At 40.3% G+C, this 18,902-nt stretch overlaps 1 protein-coding gene across 5 annotated transcripts in view; it reads left to right on the top strand.

Moving 5' to 3' along the window:
* FAM135B (family with sequence similarity 135 member B) overlaps positions 1-18,902 on the top strand; it is a 258,471-nt gene that overhangs the window by 163,015 nt on the left and 76,554 nt on the right. For all 5 annotated transcript variants that reach the window (XR_007776840.1, XR_007776841.1, XM_030229682.2 and 2 more), the window contains one exon: positions 16,024-16,163. Coding sequence is in view for 3 of the 5 variants with exons in the window: in XM_030229682.2 (XP_030085542.2) it covers positions 16,024-16,163 (140 nt within the window). In the remaining 2 variants the exon portion in view is untranslated. The remainder of the gene's footprint in view (positions 1-16,023; positions 16,164-18,902) is intronic.

The following is an 18,902-nucleotide window of genomic DNA, read 5'->3' as shown; positions in this document are numbered from 1 at the left end:
CACCTGTAAAAGAGACATGAACAGTATCTGCAATTAGCATTGTGAGGGGTAAAGGTGGAAAATCCACACTGTGAGGATGTGGTAAAGCCCATAAAAATGTTCATGTGATGCATTGCCTCTTAGCTGTGCAAAAAACTGGAGGCTCTCCTGTTCTGTCAAAGGGATTTAATGTAGAATGTTGATCACTGTTTACATTGACAGAGCCTGGTTTTGGCAGCTCTTAGCTGCAACAGGAAATTGAATGACCAGACAGAAAGAAGGAAACTCTTTGAATATCATGTGGAAGTGGTGTTTCATCCACTTATTGTTGTCCTTTTGGGATAAAGAGGAAAGACCATCTAAAATTTTCCTTTTTCATTCTTTTCTTTCTCTGGGTAAGCAGTTCTTTCCCCAGAAAGAAGCGAAAGGTTTTCAGTGTTTTTCTTCTTTTTAATTGTGAGCCAAGTGGAACCAATGGAAGTTATCAGGAACTTCACCTTCATTTGCATAATTGCTTTGTGGAATGGGAAATTGGCTTATGCAAGGAAGCTGAGACTCATTAGTGAACAGCATCTTTAGGAGAGGGAGGGCTCCCTGCATTAGTGTTCAGCTGAAGGTTGTGGGGGTTTCTGAGGAGATACATCCCTGTTAGGCAGCCAATTAATGAAAACTCCAGTGAATTGAATGGAATTGAGTGTTTGCCTGTTTCTGTGAGGTCACTTGCCTGGTGATTGCAAACAAAATCTTGATGACTTGCACAGCAAAAGGAGATGCTGAATACACGTTTGGGGAAGTGTGGGAAGAGGTACTTTGTTTTCTTACAAAGTAGGGTGATAGCTATAGATTAAGTGCTTTGTAGTCTGAGTTGTGATGTAGAATTTACTCATGGGTAAAAAGGATAAAATTCTCCATGTTCTTCAAGGTTTTTGGTCCATCAGCAGCTTGGGGGAAAGGGGGAATGTAGACACGTGAGGCAGGCAGCCCATTCCTGCACAGGGGTTTGATTGCATTTACTTACACTTGATTCAAATGGCTCCTCCAACACGAGGGACAGGGTAAAATACTGTGTTGGCTGTGATTTTGTAGAAATTAGACATTATCAAATCCTGTTTTGCCAAAAAACGTTCAGGAAGGAGCAATGCCTCTCTGGGGATTAGTCATAGCATACTTTATACTCCACTGAAAAGTTTATTCTCCACTGACCCAAACCTCACATTTAAGGCACTGATTTTGATATCACTCCCATCCTGGCCAGTGTAGTTCAGCACAGGACAAAGGGACCTCAGAAGCATTCTTGATTTAAAAGTTCATTAACTGGAGTTAAGTGAAAAGATAAAGGAGTGGTAACAGCTGTGGCTGGGTGGGTTGATCAAAGATCAGATCCTTGTTGAAAGCTTTGAGACAACCTGAGTGAAAGGTAGCCCTTAACATAAAACTGCTGCTGAAAGGGAACAGCATGAAGGGAAAAGACATTCTCAGTTAGGAAGAGTTCAGCCTTACAAAACATCTTAGATAATTATAGTAGGAAAGAAACAAAGCCGTTCTAATAGGCAGGTTTTGTTTTTTCAGCTCTGCAGGCTTGAGTGGGAAATCATCCCTTTCTGGTATATTTTGAGAGAGTTCCCAGAAGTGTCCCAGTGGCAAATGACTCAAGAGTGTTCTCAAGCAGGAAAGGCACAGCTGCACTGAAGAAAGAGTTGCCATTCTAGCACAAGTTCTCTTCAGAGGTGCTGACCCAGCTTTACATTAAATCTTCTTGAAACTGGTGCACTTGCAGTTCTTGCCTGACAGAGTATTTTCTCAAAAAGACTTTGAAGTCCATATTAAAAGTATGAAAGAAAACCAGTTGAATTTGAGTAATTTGAGCCAGAGAAATGTAGAAATGAAGAAAACTGCAACAAGATAAAAAAAACATTTACCAGGTGTTGATGTTAGTGTGCTTTAAATTATTCATCTGGTAGTAGAAATTAAGATTCACTCAGCTGTTCAGCTGTAATTCTGGCTGATTTAGACACAGTTTCTGCAGGATTCAATTTTGGAAAGAACCTTCTTGCTTTTATCCTATGCAGAACTTCAGCTGCATCTAAGAAAAAACAGAAAAAATATGTTTTTCAAAGAAAAAAATAAGTTGGGTTTTTTTTACAATTTACTTATCTGGTAAAAAACTTTTCAAAAACTCCTGAGTTTCTAAAAACCATATTTTTCTCCTGAAAGGTCTGCTGGGTGGATAATGCTTCAGAGAACTAGGAGACCTTTCCCAGATTTGGGTATAGAACAGTATGGGTGATTCTGTGTGTCTTAATGATCCAGCTTTAGGAAAAGGTGCCAGGATTTTGATACAGTCATTTGTCATTTATTTAGAACCCCAGACCAAGTATCTGGTCAAGATGGAACAGGAGTGCCTTCTGTCAAGTTCAATGCTGAGGTCACTGGAACAGGATTAGAATTTGGCCCATGGTTTTATGTTGTCCTCAACCCTGTATTTTTTAAAAAATACATTAAGAAGAAGAACAAAATCTTCTCAAAACATTGGTGTAATCACCTCATCTGACTCTGCATGTCTCATATTTGAAGCTTATTTTGTTAAGGGGTTTCACCATAGCTCCCACTGTCACCTTCCAGCTCTGTTCATTGCTATGGGGCTGGCTCACTAACAGGTGGAGTCAATGGGATGGAAAATCTTGAAAAAATCTGTCTGCAAAAAGTTTGCTTTTTTTTTTTTTTTTCCCTGCATGAAATATTCCCCTCAAGACTTTGAATTCTCTTTATTAATTTTGAATAAGTACAAGCTAACTCTTAGTCTTTTCCCAGTGATTCATATCCATGGACTCTTACATGATTTCCCATAGCTCTCATTTCCAAGGACAGCCAACCTTGCTTGGACATTGGCATGTAGAAAAGTGCCTTTCTCAAAAGGCACTGTAATTTTTTTCAGCATCTTAATATTTGTAGAACAAACCTAAACTAAATCAGTATTCCCTGGGTAATGGAAAACAACATCTTGGCTTTAGGCATCTATAAAAGTACTGAAAGAAGAAGAGACATTGTTCTTACTGGCTTTGAGTCTTCTGACCCTACTTTATATTTGTAGTTTCCTGATTAGTGCAATAATGGCAGGGGGTCCTGCTGCCAGGAGGGCCTGGGGATCTTGGGGTGCATCGGGAAAAGTGTGGCCAGCAGGTCAAGGGATGTGATCCTGTCCCTCTGCTTGGCCCTGGTGAGGTCACATCTGGAATATTGTCCCCAGTTCTGGTCTCCTCAGAAAGACAAGGGGCTACTGGAGAGGGTCCAGCAGAGGCCACAAAGATGGCAAGGGATCTGTAGCACCTTTCTTAGAGGAGAAACTTCAGGAGCTGGGCCTGTTTAGTGTGGAGAAGAGAAGACTGAGATCAATGCAAACAAATATCTCCCAGGTGCGTGCCAAGAGGATGGAGCCAGACTCTTTTCTCTGGTGCCCAGCAACAGGATGAGGAGCAAAGACCATAAACTAAGCACAGGAAATTCTACCTCACCATAAGGAAGAACTTTGTTACGTGGAAGGGGGCAGAGCACTGGAACAGTCTGCCCAGACTGGTCATGGAGTCACTCTGCAGATGTGTAAAACCCACCTGGATGAGTTCCTGTGTAACCTGCCTTGGCAGGGAAGTAGACTAGATCATCTCCAGAGGTCCCTTCCAACCCTGACAATTCTGTGATCCTGGGATTCTGTGAATATTTTCTAGTTGGATTCTCCAGTATTTCTCTCAGACTTTCCTACCATCAAAATCTCTTAATTTAACAGCAGAAATGATATTTTTTTCCAAAGTTATTTCACTTGAATATACAATATTCATACTATCATTCTTTGGGAAAAGAGCTTAAACTAAGGAAAGGAGCTAGCTGTAAGTAGCTGCAACATAGTCTCTCCTGTTATCTTCTGTGAACTTTGTGAGAAGTTATAATGCCTCCAGGAAATGGGCTTCAATTCAAACCTTGCAAATCAAGTCCTGAATTTTGTCAGCTCAAACTTGTCTCCACAGACTGCACTTGGAGTCGTTAGTTTCAACATTATTGGGAATGTTGATGGATAAATTTAGACAAAGAAAAGTATGATTGTCACTAGGCTAAATTATCTAAGGAAATATTGGCACAATTTATTCCATGTTGGAGCCGTAAAGGATTTACATCCCAGGCTCAGCAGTATTTCTCAGCCAAGGTAGATACAGCAGCTGAAAGCAGTGTGGTAAATATTGAAGAAAAATTCAGCTCTCCAGGTGCAAACTGGTTAAATGAGAGACAAAGCAGAGAAATTGGTGGGAAACTGAGGCACAGTGTTGCCTCATGATTTGCCTTATGTCTCTCAAGAAGTGCTTTGAGATCCCTTCCAACCCAAACCATTCTGTAAGTTCCTGCTCAGGTTTGCCTTTGATTTTCAGGATTATCTTGAGCAGCTGACCATGACTTTGAGCAAGATTACTGTCTGTGGTGGCTGTAAGGCTTTTCTGGTGATTTTTTTCTTTACCTGGGGAGGTAGAGGCATTTCAAATTTGAGTGCAGGGCAGGTTATATGAGATATTTTTGGTTCAAGAGGATTTGGCCCATTTCAATTTCAAAGTCTTAGACAGGTTTTGTTGTGAAATGCAGGTGGGGTTAGATGCAAGGCACTTTATCTTATGGTGATTACTCCATTTAAGAGCTCACTGCAGAACTGTGATGGGTATGCAAAGTTTATGCCAAATAAACCCCAGACTGGTCAGAAAGAAATGTGATCCTTTTCTTGAGTGATGCTTAACTCAAACTGAAGGTAATGAATCTTTCAAGAAAACAATTCAAAGAAAGAAAACAACTAAGGATACATTTGGCACATCACAGGAAAGGAGAAAAGTAATGCAGTTTAGTGAAACCCCAGAAAGAAACCCAAATGGCTCCTGCCTGACCTGCCTTGACAAAGAAGGGTCAGTCTCTTGCTGATTTATATCTGTGTGATACAGATGAAGCCTGAGGATTTCAATTAAGATGATGTGCATAGCAAAAAAAAAAATTAAAAAAAAAAAAAAAACAAAAAAAACCCCCAAAAATAAAAAAGAGCCCAAAAAAAAAAAAAAGCCAAAAACAAAACATCCCAAACTCAAACAAAGAAACAAAAACCAAACAAACAAACAAAAAAAGAAGTTGCAGAGCTTGATGGAGTCTAATTGGGAAAGTAAATAAATAAAAAAGAAAAAACTTATTATATTTTTGTGCTGAGCTGTATAGACAGCAATTAAATCACTAATCAGGCAAGAGTTGGCTGACCTAGGAAAGGAGCAATCTCATTTCTCAGCTGGATGGGAAGTTTAAAAATATCTGCTCAAAGGAGTATTTAAAGGAAACAAAACATAAGAACATTTTGGGTTTCAATTTAGTTTATGGCTTATGGAAACAGTTCCTGTGGCAAATTAGCAATATGCTTTACTTACTTATGAGCTACTTCATAATGATATTGCTTTTATTTTCAACACAAATTGTTTCCTACCAAAAAGAAACAAAATTTATTTTTGTGTGCATGTGGGTTAGTGTTTAGGAGAATTTTTTATTTTCTCTGCCAGTCTCCATCATGTTCACTTCCTTTCTGTTTTGTAATTTCTTTGCCTTGAGAAACCAGCACTGTACATGTGAAATGTCTTCAGAGCAAGGATTGTATTGTAATTCATGGAAATCCTTAGGTCAGGAGAGAAAGATCTAATTTAGATCACATTATGTTGACCTGGGGACTTGTAGAGCTCTTCCACCTTTTTATGGGCAAGCAAGGACTGGATGTGTTTCTACTTTTTCTCCCATTATATATAAATATCAAATCTAGTGATCAGAATGAGAGACCACCTGGGCAGTAGGATCACATCCCTCATGAATGAACAAGGGATCTGTACAGGTCCAGTGGAATGTGGAGGGAAAACTTCATGTAGAGGGATCCCTTTGCAGATGAGGGGTGTGCCAAACCCACCCTGAACATCTCACTGTGCATTGAACTTGCAGGCTGTAGAATTAAAGACCCTCAGCTGCAGCAGCAGCCACAGCTGAGACATCAGGGTTCTTGTATCTCTATCTTGTATCAGGTTTCTTCTTATCTCTGATGATTAATCACAGAAAGGATGTGAAATACCTCATTATTGGTAGGTACACAAAGAGAAAAAATCTGTAGGACCTTGAAGCCTTTTTTGTAAGTCTGAAGCCTTTACTGAATCCTCAGGATTTTTATTTTAAAGTGGAATATTAGGAACTACATCCTACATCTGAAAAATTAGATTTTTTTCTCATCTTTTTTATTAGCTTGTCATAAAATGTTTTACATATTTAATTCTGCGTAAAGTGCAACTGGCCAAAGTGCTCAAGATAAAAGTTTGGTAAATGTACAATTTCCATCCATCACCTTATTGAACACAGGAGACATTGAAATAACACATTAGGAAGCATTTAGTTCCCAATCTATGCCATTGATGGACGACTTCAAAGTATTACAGATACATCAGGGAAATCTTTATTTTCCAGTTTGACTTTAGATCTGGGATTTTAACTCGGGACCTTTCTTTTTGAATCCATAGCTGCTGTGCTGATGAGAGGGTGCCAGAAATGCTGTGGGACACTAAGGGAACAACCAGTGGATTAATGCAATATCTATGCTTGTCTGTAAAATACAGATAGTCACACTTTTATATATGTATTTCAATGTATATGTATTTCTTGGTGGTTGTAATGGGAAATAACTCTCTACCTGATGAGAGGAATGAATTAAAACCTTATTATTTTAATTTCTCTTTTATTTTATTTTCTTTTATTAGTCCTATTTTCTGCTAGAATAGTTCTAAACTTCCTGGAAGGTCAGTACAACAGTCTGAAATTGCCAGAGTCTTGTGATGCTGAAAGAGCAATTTAGTGTTTGGGGTTTTCAAAAGGCACTTCAACTGTTTATTTGCCATATTTAGGACTGGATTATTTTTTATCCTTCAGTCTTTTTTTGTCTTTTCACATTACACAGCAAAGCAGAATAATGTTGACACTGGAAACAGTTATAAAACATTTGCCTGAATGTTACAAATTGACATTTATACAAATGGACATTTTATACAAATGCTCATTGGACATGAAAGTGAAGTCTCATCTTTTTTGAGCTCATTAGGAGACATATTGTTCTCTAAATAGGCTGGAATCTCTCTTCCAGAATTTAATTTTAGTATTGGACCTATCTTTGCTCCAGTTCTTCAGTGCTAAAAGCCAGATGATTTTGTGACAAAGTTGTTTCTTTGCTCTCTTTCCCTCACTACAGCAGCACAGGGGCAGTGAAGGAAAACTCAAATCACCCAGAGCTCTGCTCCAGAGTGTGTCAGTGGGTACTTATCAGACACAGCCATTTTCTGTCCCACAGTCAGCCCACCTTGGTGGGAGCTGTACTTTAGCTCTTATTACTTTCACAGCTTTTTATGAACTTCTCCCATGTGTTAACACAGACATGAGTGTGACAGCTTTCACTGCTGTGAACCTAGGCCCAGAAAACCAGAGAAAGGCAACTCTCTCAGAACCTGGTTTGGATGAATTTTTATCAAGGAGAAATGAAAATTCCAGTTGAATTTACCACTATTTGATTAGTATTGGTGGAGACCTATAATTAGCTCTTATTTAAGAAGGCATATGGCTCCAACAGATGGTAAAGGAAAAAAGGAAGTTAGATAAACAGGGATATTTGCACAAGGTTTTCTGATCTCCTTTGCTTACATTTTGCAGCACAGTGCTTGCTAAGGTTCTGGAAAGATGGCCTACTCTCCATATGAGGAACACTTACATGTCTTACTTTTCTCTAAATATACCAAAATAGTGTGGCCTGCAAGTATTTAAGAATTCTGGCAGTAACAGAATATTTGAGGTGTCAAGGAAACCTAGAAAATCCTTATTTTTTGGTAGGAGTTCTGAGCAAGAACCAGCTCTACCTGTGAGGTTAGTGGGAATTTCAAATGGTAAAGGCCAAGGATCAGTAAGATGTGTATGGATGGGTGAGGGAGATGGCCATCCAAGAGAGAGATTTGGGTTTCATTCATGGCAGTACCAACCAGGATGTTGTGTGTTGTAGAGATCACTCAGATCACAGGTAGGCAGATTTCAGCTACTCCAGAATGAGATTTTAAATGTTTTGAGGAGACCCCATTGCAGCCTTCCATTGCAGCACTTAAAAAAGAGAGGGATAGAGAGAGAGACTTTTTACACAAATAGGGACAGGACAAGGGCAACAGTTTTAACCTAAAAGAGAAGAGATTTAGATTAGATTTTAGGAAGAAATATTTTTTTTCCTGTGAGGGTGGTGAGGCCCTGGCATAGGCTGCCCAGAGAAGCTGTGGATGCCCCATCCCTGGAGATGTTCAAGTCCAGGCTGGATGGGTTGGAGCAGCCTGGTCTAGTGGAAGGTGCCCCTGCCCATGGCAGGAAATTGGAGCTAGAGGATCCTTAAAATCTCTTCCCACCCAAACCATTGTGTGATTCTGTGATTATTTTATTAATGGGTTCTTTGCTTCTTTCCTGCCAAGGTCAGGACTAAATCTTGAGATGATGTTTCTTATTCAGACTCAGATGTTTATTAGTTCTTAACTATGTCACAGTCTCACAAGCTGTGAGTTCTGCAGCATTTTTCTTTACCAAAGTACCAAATGGCCACATCTCTCTCTCTACAGGGCCTTTTAAGGATAAACTGTCCAATTAAGAAATGACACCTAAATTATTTTTACTTTTAACCCAATAACCAATAACCTGTGCCCTGCAATGTGGACTTTTCTGTCCAATTACAAAATACCACCAAACCCATGAAAAAGAAGGTGAAGAGGAAGGACCAGCCACTGCCCTAAAACCTCCATCTTAGCTCTATACATACTACTATATTCTAAAACCTTCAACTCTAAGTTTTCCACCATGTGATATTACAACTTCTATTCAAAATTCACACTCATTAACTCAGCTCTGTCATTCCATTTTGGAAGCCTTCTCCACAGCCTCAGGTCAAATGCAGTGTTCTCTTTGGGGTCAGTGCCTGACAGCACAGAAAGTCTGAAATTCTCAGCATCCAGGGCTCCAGCATTTTATGATGCTCTCTCTGCCTGTTTCTTGTCACCCTCCCTGTTCACCCCTGATTAACTGACTGTGGAAATGCTTCCAAGTGGCTCTGGGCTGAGGTCACATAGCCAGGTTCAAGCTGCCTTCTGCTGGGATTCACCCAGAGCCAGCTTTCCACAGAGGCAGACCCAGAGAGATCCCATGAACTGCTGACACCACATGGCTGCGTGGGCAGCAGCATAAGGTCTGTGGGTAGGAAAGTTTCAAAACGTTCACAGCTCATTCTCAAGTGAGTGCTTGCAGTGCCCTCCCCCTGTCTGTGCACGAGTGACCTGGGAGAATGAACCCATCCGCCTTTAAAGAGATCATCTGCCTCTGAGATTTTCCTGGGTGGAAACACAAGAATGATATGCTTCTCAAGGCCATGAATTAGGCTGAAATACAAGTGTGCACTAGTATTTATAAAGAAACATTTACAGTAAAGCTCTTTTTATAGCTGCAGTATCTTGATTTCCCTACATTATTGAAGACCATTTTTTTCATTAAAGCAAAACTTAACAGAATCCTGCTTTTCCATTTATCTGAATAGCAGCATAATAATACTGCTTTTCCCAGATAGCAAGAGACATTCAAGAAGTTGCCAGCATTTGAGTAATTATCTAATTTCCAATGCTATAGTCATAACATTAGAGAGGCTAGATCTGAAGTTAGATCTATTTTCCATATGGATTTTTCCTGACTGTTTAAGCACTCCTTATTTATTTTAAACCTCTGACACAGTGCTTATGAAACTGCAGAGAGCTAATTCTAGAGAAAGCTGGCTATAAACCTGAAGTTGTCCTTCTCAAAGGCCTGGAGTTGTAATTTTATATTTAGAATATTAATGAAAAAAATAATTTCTTTGTTCTCTGCCTTGCATGGGCATAGGAAGCAATGTAATGTTTTCAGCAGCAGCCTGCAAGGACTGAACTGTCACAATTCCTCCTTTCTCACTTTGAAAAAGTATTAATTAATAATACTTTTATGGGCTGCAGAATAGAGGACAGAGTTCAGATAAATGCTGTCTCTGCTCTTCCTTTGTTAAACTCAAAAGCTAAACTTTACTAAACAAAAAATATACAGAGGGGTATAAGTGGTTTGTTTTCACCTGAAATTCTCAGCATTCTGTAGCCAAGACCTACAGGTTTAAAAGAAAAGTTGTGTGGGATATAATTCACTGTGCAGGAGGTTTTACTGTGTTTCCTTTGGAGAAGCAATTTTTTCATGTTTCATTTAGGTCTCATACTCCTGGTTGTGTGGAGAAATCTAACATTATTGAAAGTTATTCGTAGTATGATAGTAACTTTGAAGTAAATCAAAGAACCAACTCCAAGGGTTTCATCATGCTTCTAGTGCCTGCTGGAAGCTAGAAAGTAATGTGAAGTGAGGTAATGAAGGACTTTTAACTTTCCTTTTCTAACCTCTCCAAAACAAAACAAACTCACTCATGGCTTTCAATGTATCCTCTTATCAGAGGAGAATTCCCTCATGCACTGGTTCTTTGATAAGGACTGTGCCACAAAGAATTTACGTTTTAAAGCCTTGAAAAAATAAATATGAACAGACCTGAACAGACCTCCATGACTTTTCAAAGATTAATACTGCTGGGCAAATCTGGGCTTGCATACTGGAGTGCTTACCATCCTTGAAAAGGTTGTTGGTTGACATTGATTCCAGTTTTCTTTGGCAGGTAGAGACATCATGAGGAAGCACAATCAAAAATGTAATTATGGAAAGATTCTAGCTGGTGAGATTGAGCACTCCAGTCACTGACACAGCAGACACAATGCAGAGGGCTCAAGGACCAGCCACTCCTATGGCTTTGCAAACAGCAAGGGCTCATGTGACCCTGGTGGCTCTGGGGAAATAATTTATCTCAAGTCTCATCAAGCTGCACCAAGACTTTGCCATTTCAGAGTCTCTCCCTGGCAGAAGTCAGAGGTTGAGATATGCATGTGTCATTGTTTGCTCCATGGGAGAATTATTGATCTAGAACAATCATGAAACTTCTCAAATTATTTTTATAGCAGTTAAAAACAATGAGTAAAAGAGTGATCAAATAAAAGAATTTTAAGGGGAAGTGATATAATTTAGGCATGTGAAAGCAGAGGAAGAAGGCTATAAATGCTCAGAGTAGAAAAATGTATAATTTGGATTTCCTGGAGTGAACAATTGAGATAATTGACAGTTGGCATTTGGGAGAGGGAGTTATAATCTATCTGGTGTGTACATTAGGATCTTAGACATTTCAAGAATATTACCACCACCTTCCACTATTTTTCCCGGAAATATTTCCCTCTCCTCACATGAGTGGGAGTGGTGTGAGGGTTGTCTCATGGGAAATTACACAAATGAGAATATTTGAAAAGCAGGAAAATTTAAGTCCTTGTCACAGCTTTGCACCAGCTGAGGGACACTGCCAGTCTGTCCAGCAACACTTCCAGTGTTTCTAAACTTTACTTTCAGTGAACAGAAGTTCAGTGTTCAGAAAACACTTTCAGTATTTTCAATTAGAAGTGCCAATTGTTCTGGCATATCACACTCCTTCAAAACACAAATAGCACAACAGTCAAGAAAAGATGATTTCATTATCTACTTTATTAAATTATACCTACTGCCAACAACAAAGCTGTGGTTTAGTGGGTTTGATCAGGGGTTTGATTGGGGTTTGCCACATGTCCCTGTACTAAGGTTTCTGGTGGTGTCCCCTTACCGGCCCGTCCTTCCCTTCACGCCCTTCCACCCTTCCTTCCGCTTCCCTTCCCTTCCTCCGTCCCGCTGCATCCCGCCTTCCCGTCCCCGTTCCCCCTTCCCTTCGCCCCTTCCCTTCCATCCTCCCTGGCCTTCCCCTTCCGCCCTTCACGTCCGGCCTCCTTCCACCTATCCCTTCCCTTCCTTCACATGCTCCCTTCCCTTACCTTCCTTCCCTTCCCTTCCCTTCTCCCTTCCCCTTCCCCTTCCCCTTCCCCTTCCCCCCTCCTCCCCCCTCCCACCACCTCAGTGCCTTTGTCCTGGCAATGATTAGAATTGTATGGTTTCTGTTCTCACTAAATTAGGTTTTAAATACATAACAAAATTGTTTACAGGTCACCTATCCATAAATTTCTGTCTTATAAGATTATTTGGAGAGAATTTTTCAAGGGCTTCCAGGATCTAAATAACCTCTCTCTGAATCTTTAAAGAGATGAGTAATTTCTGTATGATGTGCTGCAATAATATTTAGAAACCTCCATCTATAGAAACACCCAGATGGGAAAGTTGGGCAGACTGGAGTGTATCTGGGGACACTTGGAAGATGGTCTGTGGGAGAGAGGGAAAGCAGGACATGCTATAGTAGTGACTGGCTTGTGCCAGCACCCTGTGCATGAAAGCATCCATAAGTGCAAAGAGCCTTTTCCCCCTTCCTTTTTTAAAATGCCATTGTCCAATAGCCTGTGAAGGAATTTCTAGGAATGATGGTGGGATGGCATGGAAGGAATAGTAGGAGAGAGATGCATAAAAAGGCTTTTCTCATTCTCTGAATGCCTGTGGAGCACAACTCTCCTCTTCATACTTGCAATGGCTCTCACAGCCCTGAGAGCTCTTTCACTTTCCAGATAAACTGAAGAACTCTTCAACCCAAAGATAATAAGTAGTAAATTGAATTGACACTTAGGAAGGAAATCAGGATTCTTTCTAGCATAAGGAATACTGCACATGTGCCAAATAAATCTCCTGACAGGGAAATTTACTCATCAAAAATTCATTATCACAGAATTAGACTTTCTTTTTTGAATTCACCAAAGCTCAAGCCTTTGAAACTGTGGAATAAATGCAGGTCAGTAGAGTTGTAGCTCCAATCTCCCCTGGGAGTGGGAGCTCCCATCAATTTCCAGACAGTGTGTCTGTCTCCTTTGGGCTGCCTGTGACTGCTGGGGTTTTTGAACAGCTGAGGTTGTACTGGAAAGAGATGTGGGAAAAACCAATGGTTCAAATCTTCTCTCTGACACCCTCCTGTGCTTTGTGCCAAAGGACAGAGGCCCTTGTGTGAGCACAAGGATAAATCTGCTGTGTCTCCTGAACAGGGGCTGCACCTGCTCTGTCTTCTGCCAGCAACCCTCTCTGAGCAGTGGCAGCTGTGACAAATGCCATCCTCAGTGCCACTGTCTGCCAGCAGACACACCTGGGGTTTAGAGAAACACAGGTTTCAGAATAAATCCCAGGAACTAGGGGAAGTTTGGAAAAGGTAGCTGGATTATGAAGGATATGTTTGGAGCAGCATCTGCTTCTAGTTAGTGCAAGAAGCTCAAGCAGAGTGAGGAAGCCTGGTCCCTGTCTGCACCTGAAGCACAGAATACAGCAGCAGGTGCTGCAGCCTGAAGGAAATTTATCTGTGAGATGTTGTCATTCCCCTTTGAGAGGCAGGATCCCTGCATTGCTGTCAGCATTCCCAAGTCTGCCAAGCTGTCCTCTGAGGAATCCCTGCTGCAGCCTGAGGTTGTTCTCCAAGAGAGGGGAGAAGCCACTTGTGGCTGCTTAATAGGCAGGGATGGATGTGTTTAGGGGGGGATCAGTCACTCATCTGCTGTAGTTCTCTGCCTGGTGTCTGCAAAGGAGGTCTCCCTGCTTGAAACTGAGCGATTTTTGGCTCTGTAACATCTTGCTCTGATTTGAGGCAGCCCCAAACACTGTATGACATTGACTTTGACCTTTCCAACAAGAGAAATGATTCCTGATGCCACCTTGCAAATCCAGCTCCTAAAGCAATTACACACGAGGAGTGGTCTGCTCAGGAGTGTGTTTGAAAAGAAAATGAGATTAAACTTTCTCTCTGAGAAGAGTGCCAGTATATCAATATCCAAATCAAATAACATAAAGTTTGCTTTGTCTGCCAGCTAGGAGTAAGAATGCATTGTACCTCTCATATGATTTTTGCAGTGTCTGTAATATCATGAGGTTTAAATTAAAATAAATATGACTGCATGCTTTTGAAGAGCTAATCAGGCTGAAACATTCTAGCCTTACTGGTGTAGCACATGAAAATAAATATGTGTTTATCTAGGCTGCCTGGATTCATGCATAACTAGTGTGCAGATTGGGTGGTGGGAAGACAATGGCAGGATGAAATACTTGGGCTGCTCCTGGGTGTGCTTGATAAAAGTCAGTAATAGGAAAATCATTTGAATGTAGCCTGGGTGACAGCACTGTGGTTCTGCTAATTAATTAGATCAAGTTTTATTGGTCTTATTGTCATTTAGTCAATTCTGCTCCATATGATTTTTGAGATATTTCAGTGTCTCTGCTATTCCAGTTCCAGAAGACTGGCACCACTAAACTAATTTTTATAATGACAAAACCCCATTCACTTGTCTACTTTTCTTCAGTACCTATTTTATTTGGGGTTTTTTGGTTGTTTTGAACTCCTTTCTGGTTTTTTATTTTTATATAACCAAACTTGACCTCATAAAATATTTAATCCTGTCAGTCTTGACTCACTGACCTATGATAGCAAATTATGTACAAATCTCAGCAGAATAAACCTGTCCTGTTTTGAAAATCTGGACAAAACAGCAGGCCCTGGACTTTTATCTTACCACAGCTTCTGGTGCCAGAACAATTCTGCAAAGGGGCAAATTCCAAGAAGTACCTTCTGAAAACCTCTCTAAAAAGGATTGCCTTCTGGCTTTTTGATGATGATCACACATCTGTCTCTCTCTGAAGAACTACTCCTGGTACACCTTTTTAAAGCACCCCTTCTCAGGAGAGTTCCAGAATACCATTTGCTAAAGGATTACATTTCAAAAACTCAGATTCCTCCAGTACTGAGTGCTGGAAAGGGGACAAAACCAGCTCTGAGTAAATTTTGTGGCCTGTTGTTGCTCTGGGGCTACAGGAGTAGAATTAGAAGGGGATTCTGATTACCAGCCAAGACAAACCTTTGAAAATTCCTAACTCTGGTGCCCAGTTCATTTAAAAGTCCCACTGTCATTGCAGGCTCCTCTGGAAGGCATTCACTGTATTACAGTGAATGTTCCTTCCAATGTGAGTTTGTATAACTCAACAAGCCACAGGTTTTTTTCCCCTTACTGAAAAGGGAATTGCTCAAAAAGCAGTTGACTTGAAGCAAAAATTTTCCTCAGTATAAGGCATGCATTTTTTTTTTTTTTAATTATGTCCTGAATTCCATAGGTTCCATTGTAACCAAAACAAAATACACACACTGGAGGCACCTACACCTAAAAGTTAGAAAGGATAAATCCTACCTCAGTTTATATGACGTTTATTTGTGATCATTTGATACATCAGCACACAGGTGATACTTCTGGCTGAATTTGATGTGGAGAAGTTTAGAGTTTTGGTTCTTGAGTTCCTTTGATTTATCCAATTTTTTTGGACCAAATTGGCATCTCTCACATGTGCCAAGGACCTGAAGGATTACACAGGCATCTTGAAAAAAAGACTGTATTTTAATGTTTCTGTGTTTTAAGATGCCTCTGCACTTCCTGTTTCTACATATAAGGTCTGCTATTGACTATTGTCCCCCTTCCCATGTAGTAACTTCTGGGAGTACCAGAGAGGACATGAAGAATCCCTCTTCTGAAAGATGCCCATGGCAGATAAAAGATGAAGTTTCACAGGTGAACTCTCACAGTCCTCATGGTGCTTGGTGCACCAAGTTGAGAATTTGATGCTTTAGCTTTTATTAGAAATAAAGTTAATAGGATAAGTGCTGTCAAAGGATCAAGTATTCTTACTTTGAAATCCAGCCTGCCTACAGTTTAACATTTGTTTTCTTTAAATATCGTGTCAGTGAACCTGCAACCCACAATAACAGCCTGCTCTACTACCATTAATTATTGAGAATGCAAGTGTTTAATTACAAGTACTACTTCAGTAACCCTGGAGTGAAATCATAGGATACAAATTAATCTCCCTGCTGAAATCACACCAGGAGTATGTCTGTGTTTTGTGCAGGTGATTCCAGCCTTTGCTCGACCTGCGTTCATGAAAACAATGTTTACAGCAGAATATTTCAGATTTTGTACAGAAATGAAGAGATCATTCTTAATGAGACCATGAACTTCAGAGTGCACCTGCTTCTGGATGGTGAAAGGGTGAGTTGTTTTGGGATGCACATAAAAACCAGCAGGGCTGGGATTCCTCTTACTTAGATTTAGATGTGCATTGCACAGGTATCTCCATTTCAGAAGAAGTCCATCTGCTGCCAGAGGTCTCATCCATGCAGCTTCTGGAGAGAAAGGCACAGTTTATGTGACCAATACACCAGCAGCTGAATTAGGAGGAGATTGACTGTCCTGTACCCATAAATACCTGTGATTTATTTGTTTGTACATGCTGACACTGTGAAACTCTGCATGAGCTCTGAGAGACCCTCTGCATTGTGCCTGTTTATGAGGAGCAGGCTACACCTTGGATTTCCAGTGGAATAATATGTTGACATACTCTAGTAAATCTGAATATCAGAAACCAAGTGTCTCAACCATAATTTGTCATTTCTGCACTGGATCACTCATTTAACACAGCTGTGCTGATCAGCTCCACCTGAGAAAACTGGGAGTCTGCTGCTTCTTTCTAGGACCTGCTACTATTATTATTACTCCATTATTATTACTCTCTTCTCCTCCTCTCTCTTGTGACTAAAATTTTCTACAGCTCCCCAGCCCCTTTCCATGCTTCAGAGGTCTCCTGGCCTTTGTCCTTGGTGCTCCTGACTGCAGGAGCCCATGGGAGAGCTGCTGGAGCTTTCCCTTCCTTAGTCCATCCCTTTTGCTTTCTGTGGTACCTCAGCAACATGTCCAGCCCAGGACCCCTCTCCCCTTTTCCATCCACTCCTTCAGCCAACAGGAGCACTCACACAAGGCAAAAACACAATCTGGGACACCCAGCTTGTAACACTTTGGTTTAATCTTACTGATGTGAAACCAAAGTCTTCCAGCAGCAATTCCTGTTCCCAGAAGCAGTCTTTGTTCATGAAAAGCACTGTTTTGCTGAAATCTTAAACAGGAAGGGGAGAGAGTGTCACAGCAGAATGGCATTCAGGCATGTCCCATGTGCCATCACTGTGCTTTGCCAGCCCAAGGACTGGTACAAAATGTATGGCATTGCTGCTTGCCCTCGGTGGTGACAAGAGACACGACACCAGCATCTTTGCCAAGCCAGCTTGTCATCAAAAGGAGGCACTATAAGTTACACAGCCAGGGGGAATCATGTGCTGTGTGTTGAACTCAGGGCCAGAAACACACACCTGTTCTTTGTATAATTTCCTGTTTGATCATGATGAGATTTAAAACCTCTTTTTGTCCTTTTGACTTTTATTTCAAAGCATATATATATGTGTGTGTGTGTGTGTGTGTTATACAGAGAACTAAATTAAAACATCTTGAGAACCCAATTTAAGGTTAACATGCTTCCTTTTCTCTCCCACTTTTCTTTTGCTGATTTGGTTTGATTTCTTTCTTTTAATGGTGGTGTCGTCAGTTTATTCCTCCCTAGAATTGTTGGTTTGTGCTTATGTGAAAAATTACTAAATGCAAGTCTATCAATATTTGTTAGGAAAATGTCCCAGCTGCTTTATCCAATATTATTTTATCCTTCCTCTGTGGAGTACCTCTGACTAAATATCACTCCCCTCAAATTACAGCAGTTTCCACTGTATTGAGCAGGGATGATTTCTGATGATTTTTGCATGATTATTCAGGAAAGCCGTGCACCTCATGAAATGGAAAATAAAAAATATCCCACAAGATGCCTCACAGCTAAAACTCATTGTGACTCCTGATGTGCTGTGTGCAGCACCACTTGGCTTTCCATTGGAGATTCCTTGGGAAGAGGACAGCTGCCCAATTCTGTACTTACAGAGTGGATTTGCACAGATAAACTCAATTTTTCTGTGTGGCAAAGTAACTTTTGGTTTTCATGAATGTAGAATAAGAGGGTAAACAGGTCTGTTGTTCCAGATTACTTGGTAAAGGCACTCTAAAGAATCAAATACAACAAACAAAGATCTGAAATTTTTTTTTGTGTATTGAGGAGATTAGCAAAATTCACTTCTGTTTAATGCTTTTAGGCTTTTTTTTTTCTGCTTTGATGTCTTGTCCTCCACAGCTTTGCAAATTTGATATAAATGTGGGAGAGACTGAAGTGTGCCACTACTACATCCACAACTATTCAGAGACAGTTTTGTATCTTTGTCACATAATCTCCTGTGTTGGATGAAATCCTTGCAATGTGGTGTTGGCAAGTCAGCTAGAGATTCTTAAAGTGTTTTAAATATCATCTGTGTTCATAACTCTTAATTTATTTAGCACACAACAGATGTGAATCCTTTTTTGTGCCTCTTGCGTGCTATGGTGATTTTTCTTGGTTGAGGGTGAAGGTTCTGTTGGCTGTTTTTGTCTGTGGATGGAAGTTATGATAAATAGACAAACGAATTAGTCTGTGTAATGCAAGAATTGAGTTCATACACTCCATGCAGTTTCTGCTGCCAGAGCTGGAACTATCCAATGTTTTATTAGGGGAGCATTGTTCCTCCTCGTGCTCAGGTAGTTTTGCTGATGAGATGTTTTGCTGATAGAAACTCAAACAAAAAAAAAACCCAAACAAACAAAAACGACCAAACAACAAAACCAATGTGTAAGTCCAAATTAGATTGTTTGCTTTTTTTTTTAATTCTTCCTCTCCTCCTCTAGCATAACCCTAGATACACTTAAATATGCAAATCCTTTTTTTTTTTTTTTTTTTTTTTTTTGCCTGGTATTCAGAAGGAAGCACTATTATTTGCCTAAAAGTGGCACTGAACGTGCATTTCACCATATATATGGTGCTTTAAAACT

This window comes from Serinus canaria, chromosome 2 (genome assembly GCF_022539315.1).
Source record: "Serinus canaria isolate serCan28SL12 chromosome 2, serCan2020, whole genome shotgun sequence".
Taxonomy (NCBI): Eukaryota; Metazoa; Chordata; class Aves; order Passeriformes; family Fringillidae; genus Serinus; species Serinus canaria.
Note: the sequence above shows the minus strand (reverse complement) of the source record. Positions and strands in the feature narration are given on the sequence as shown.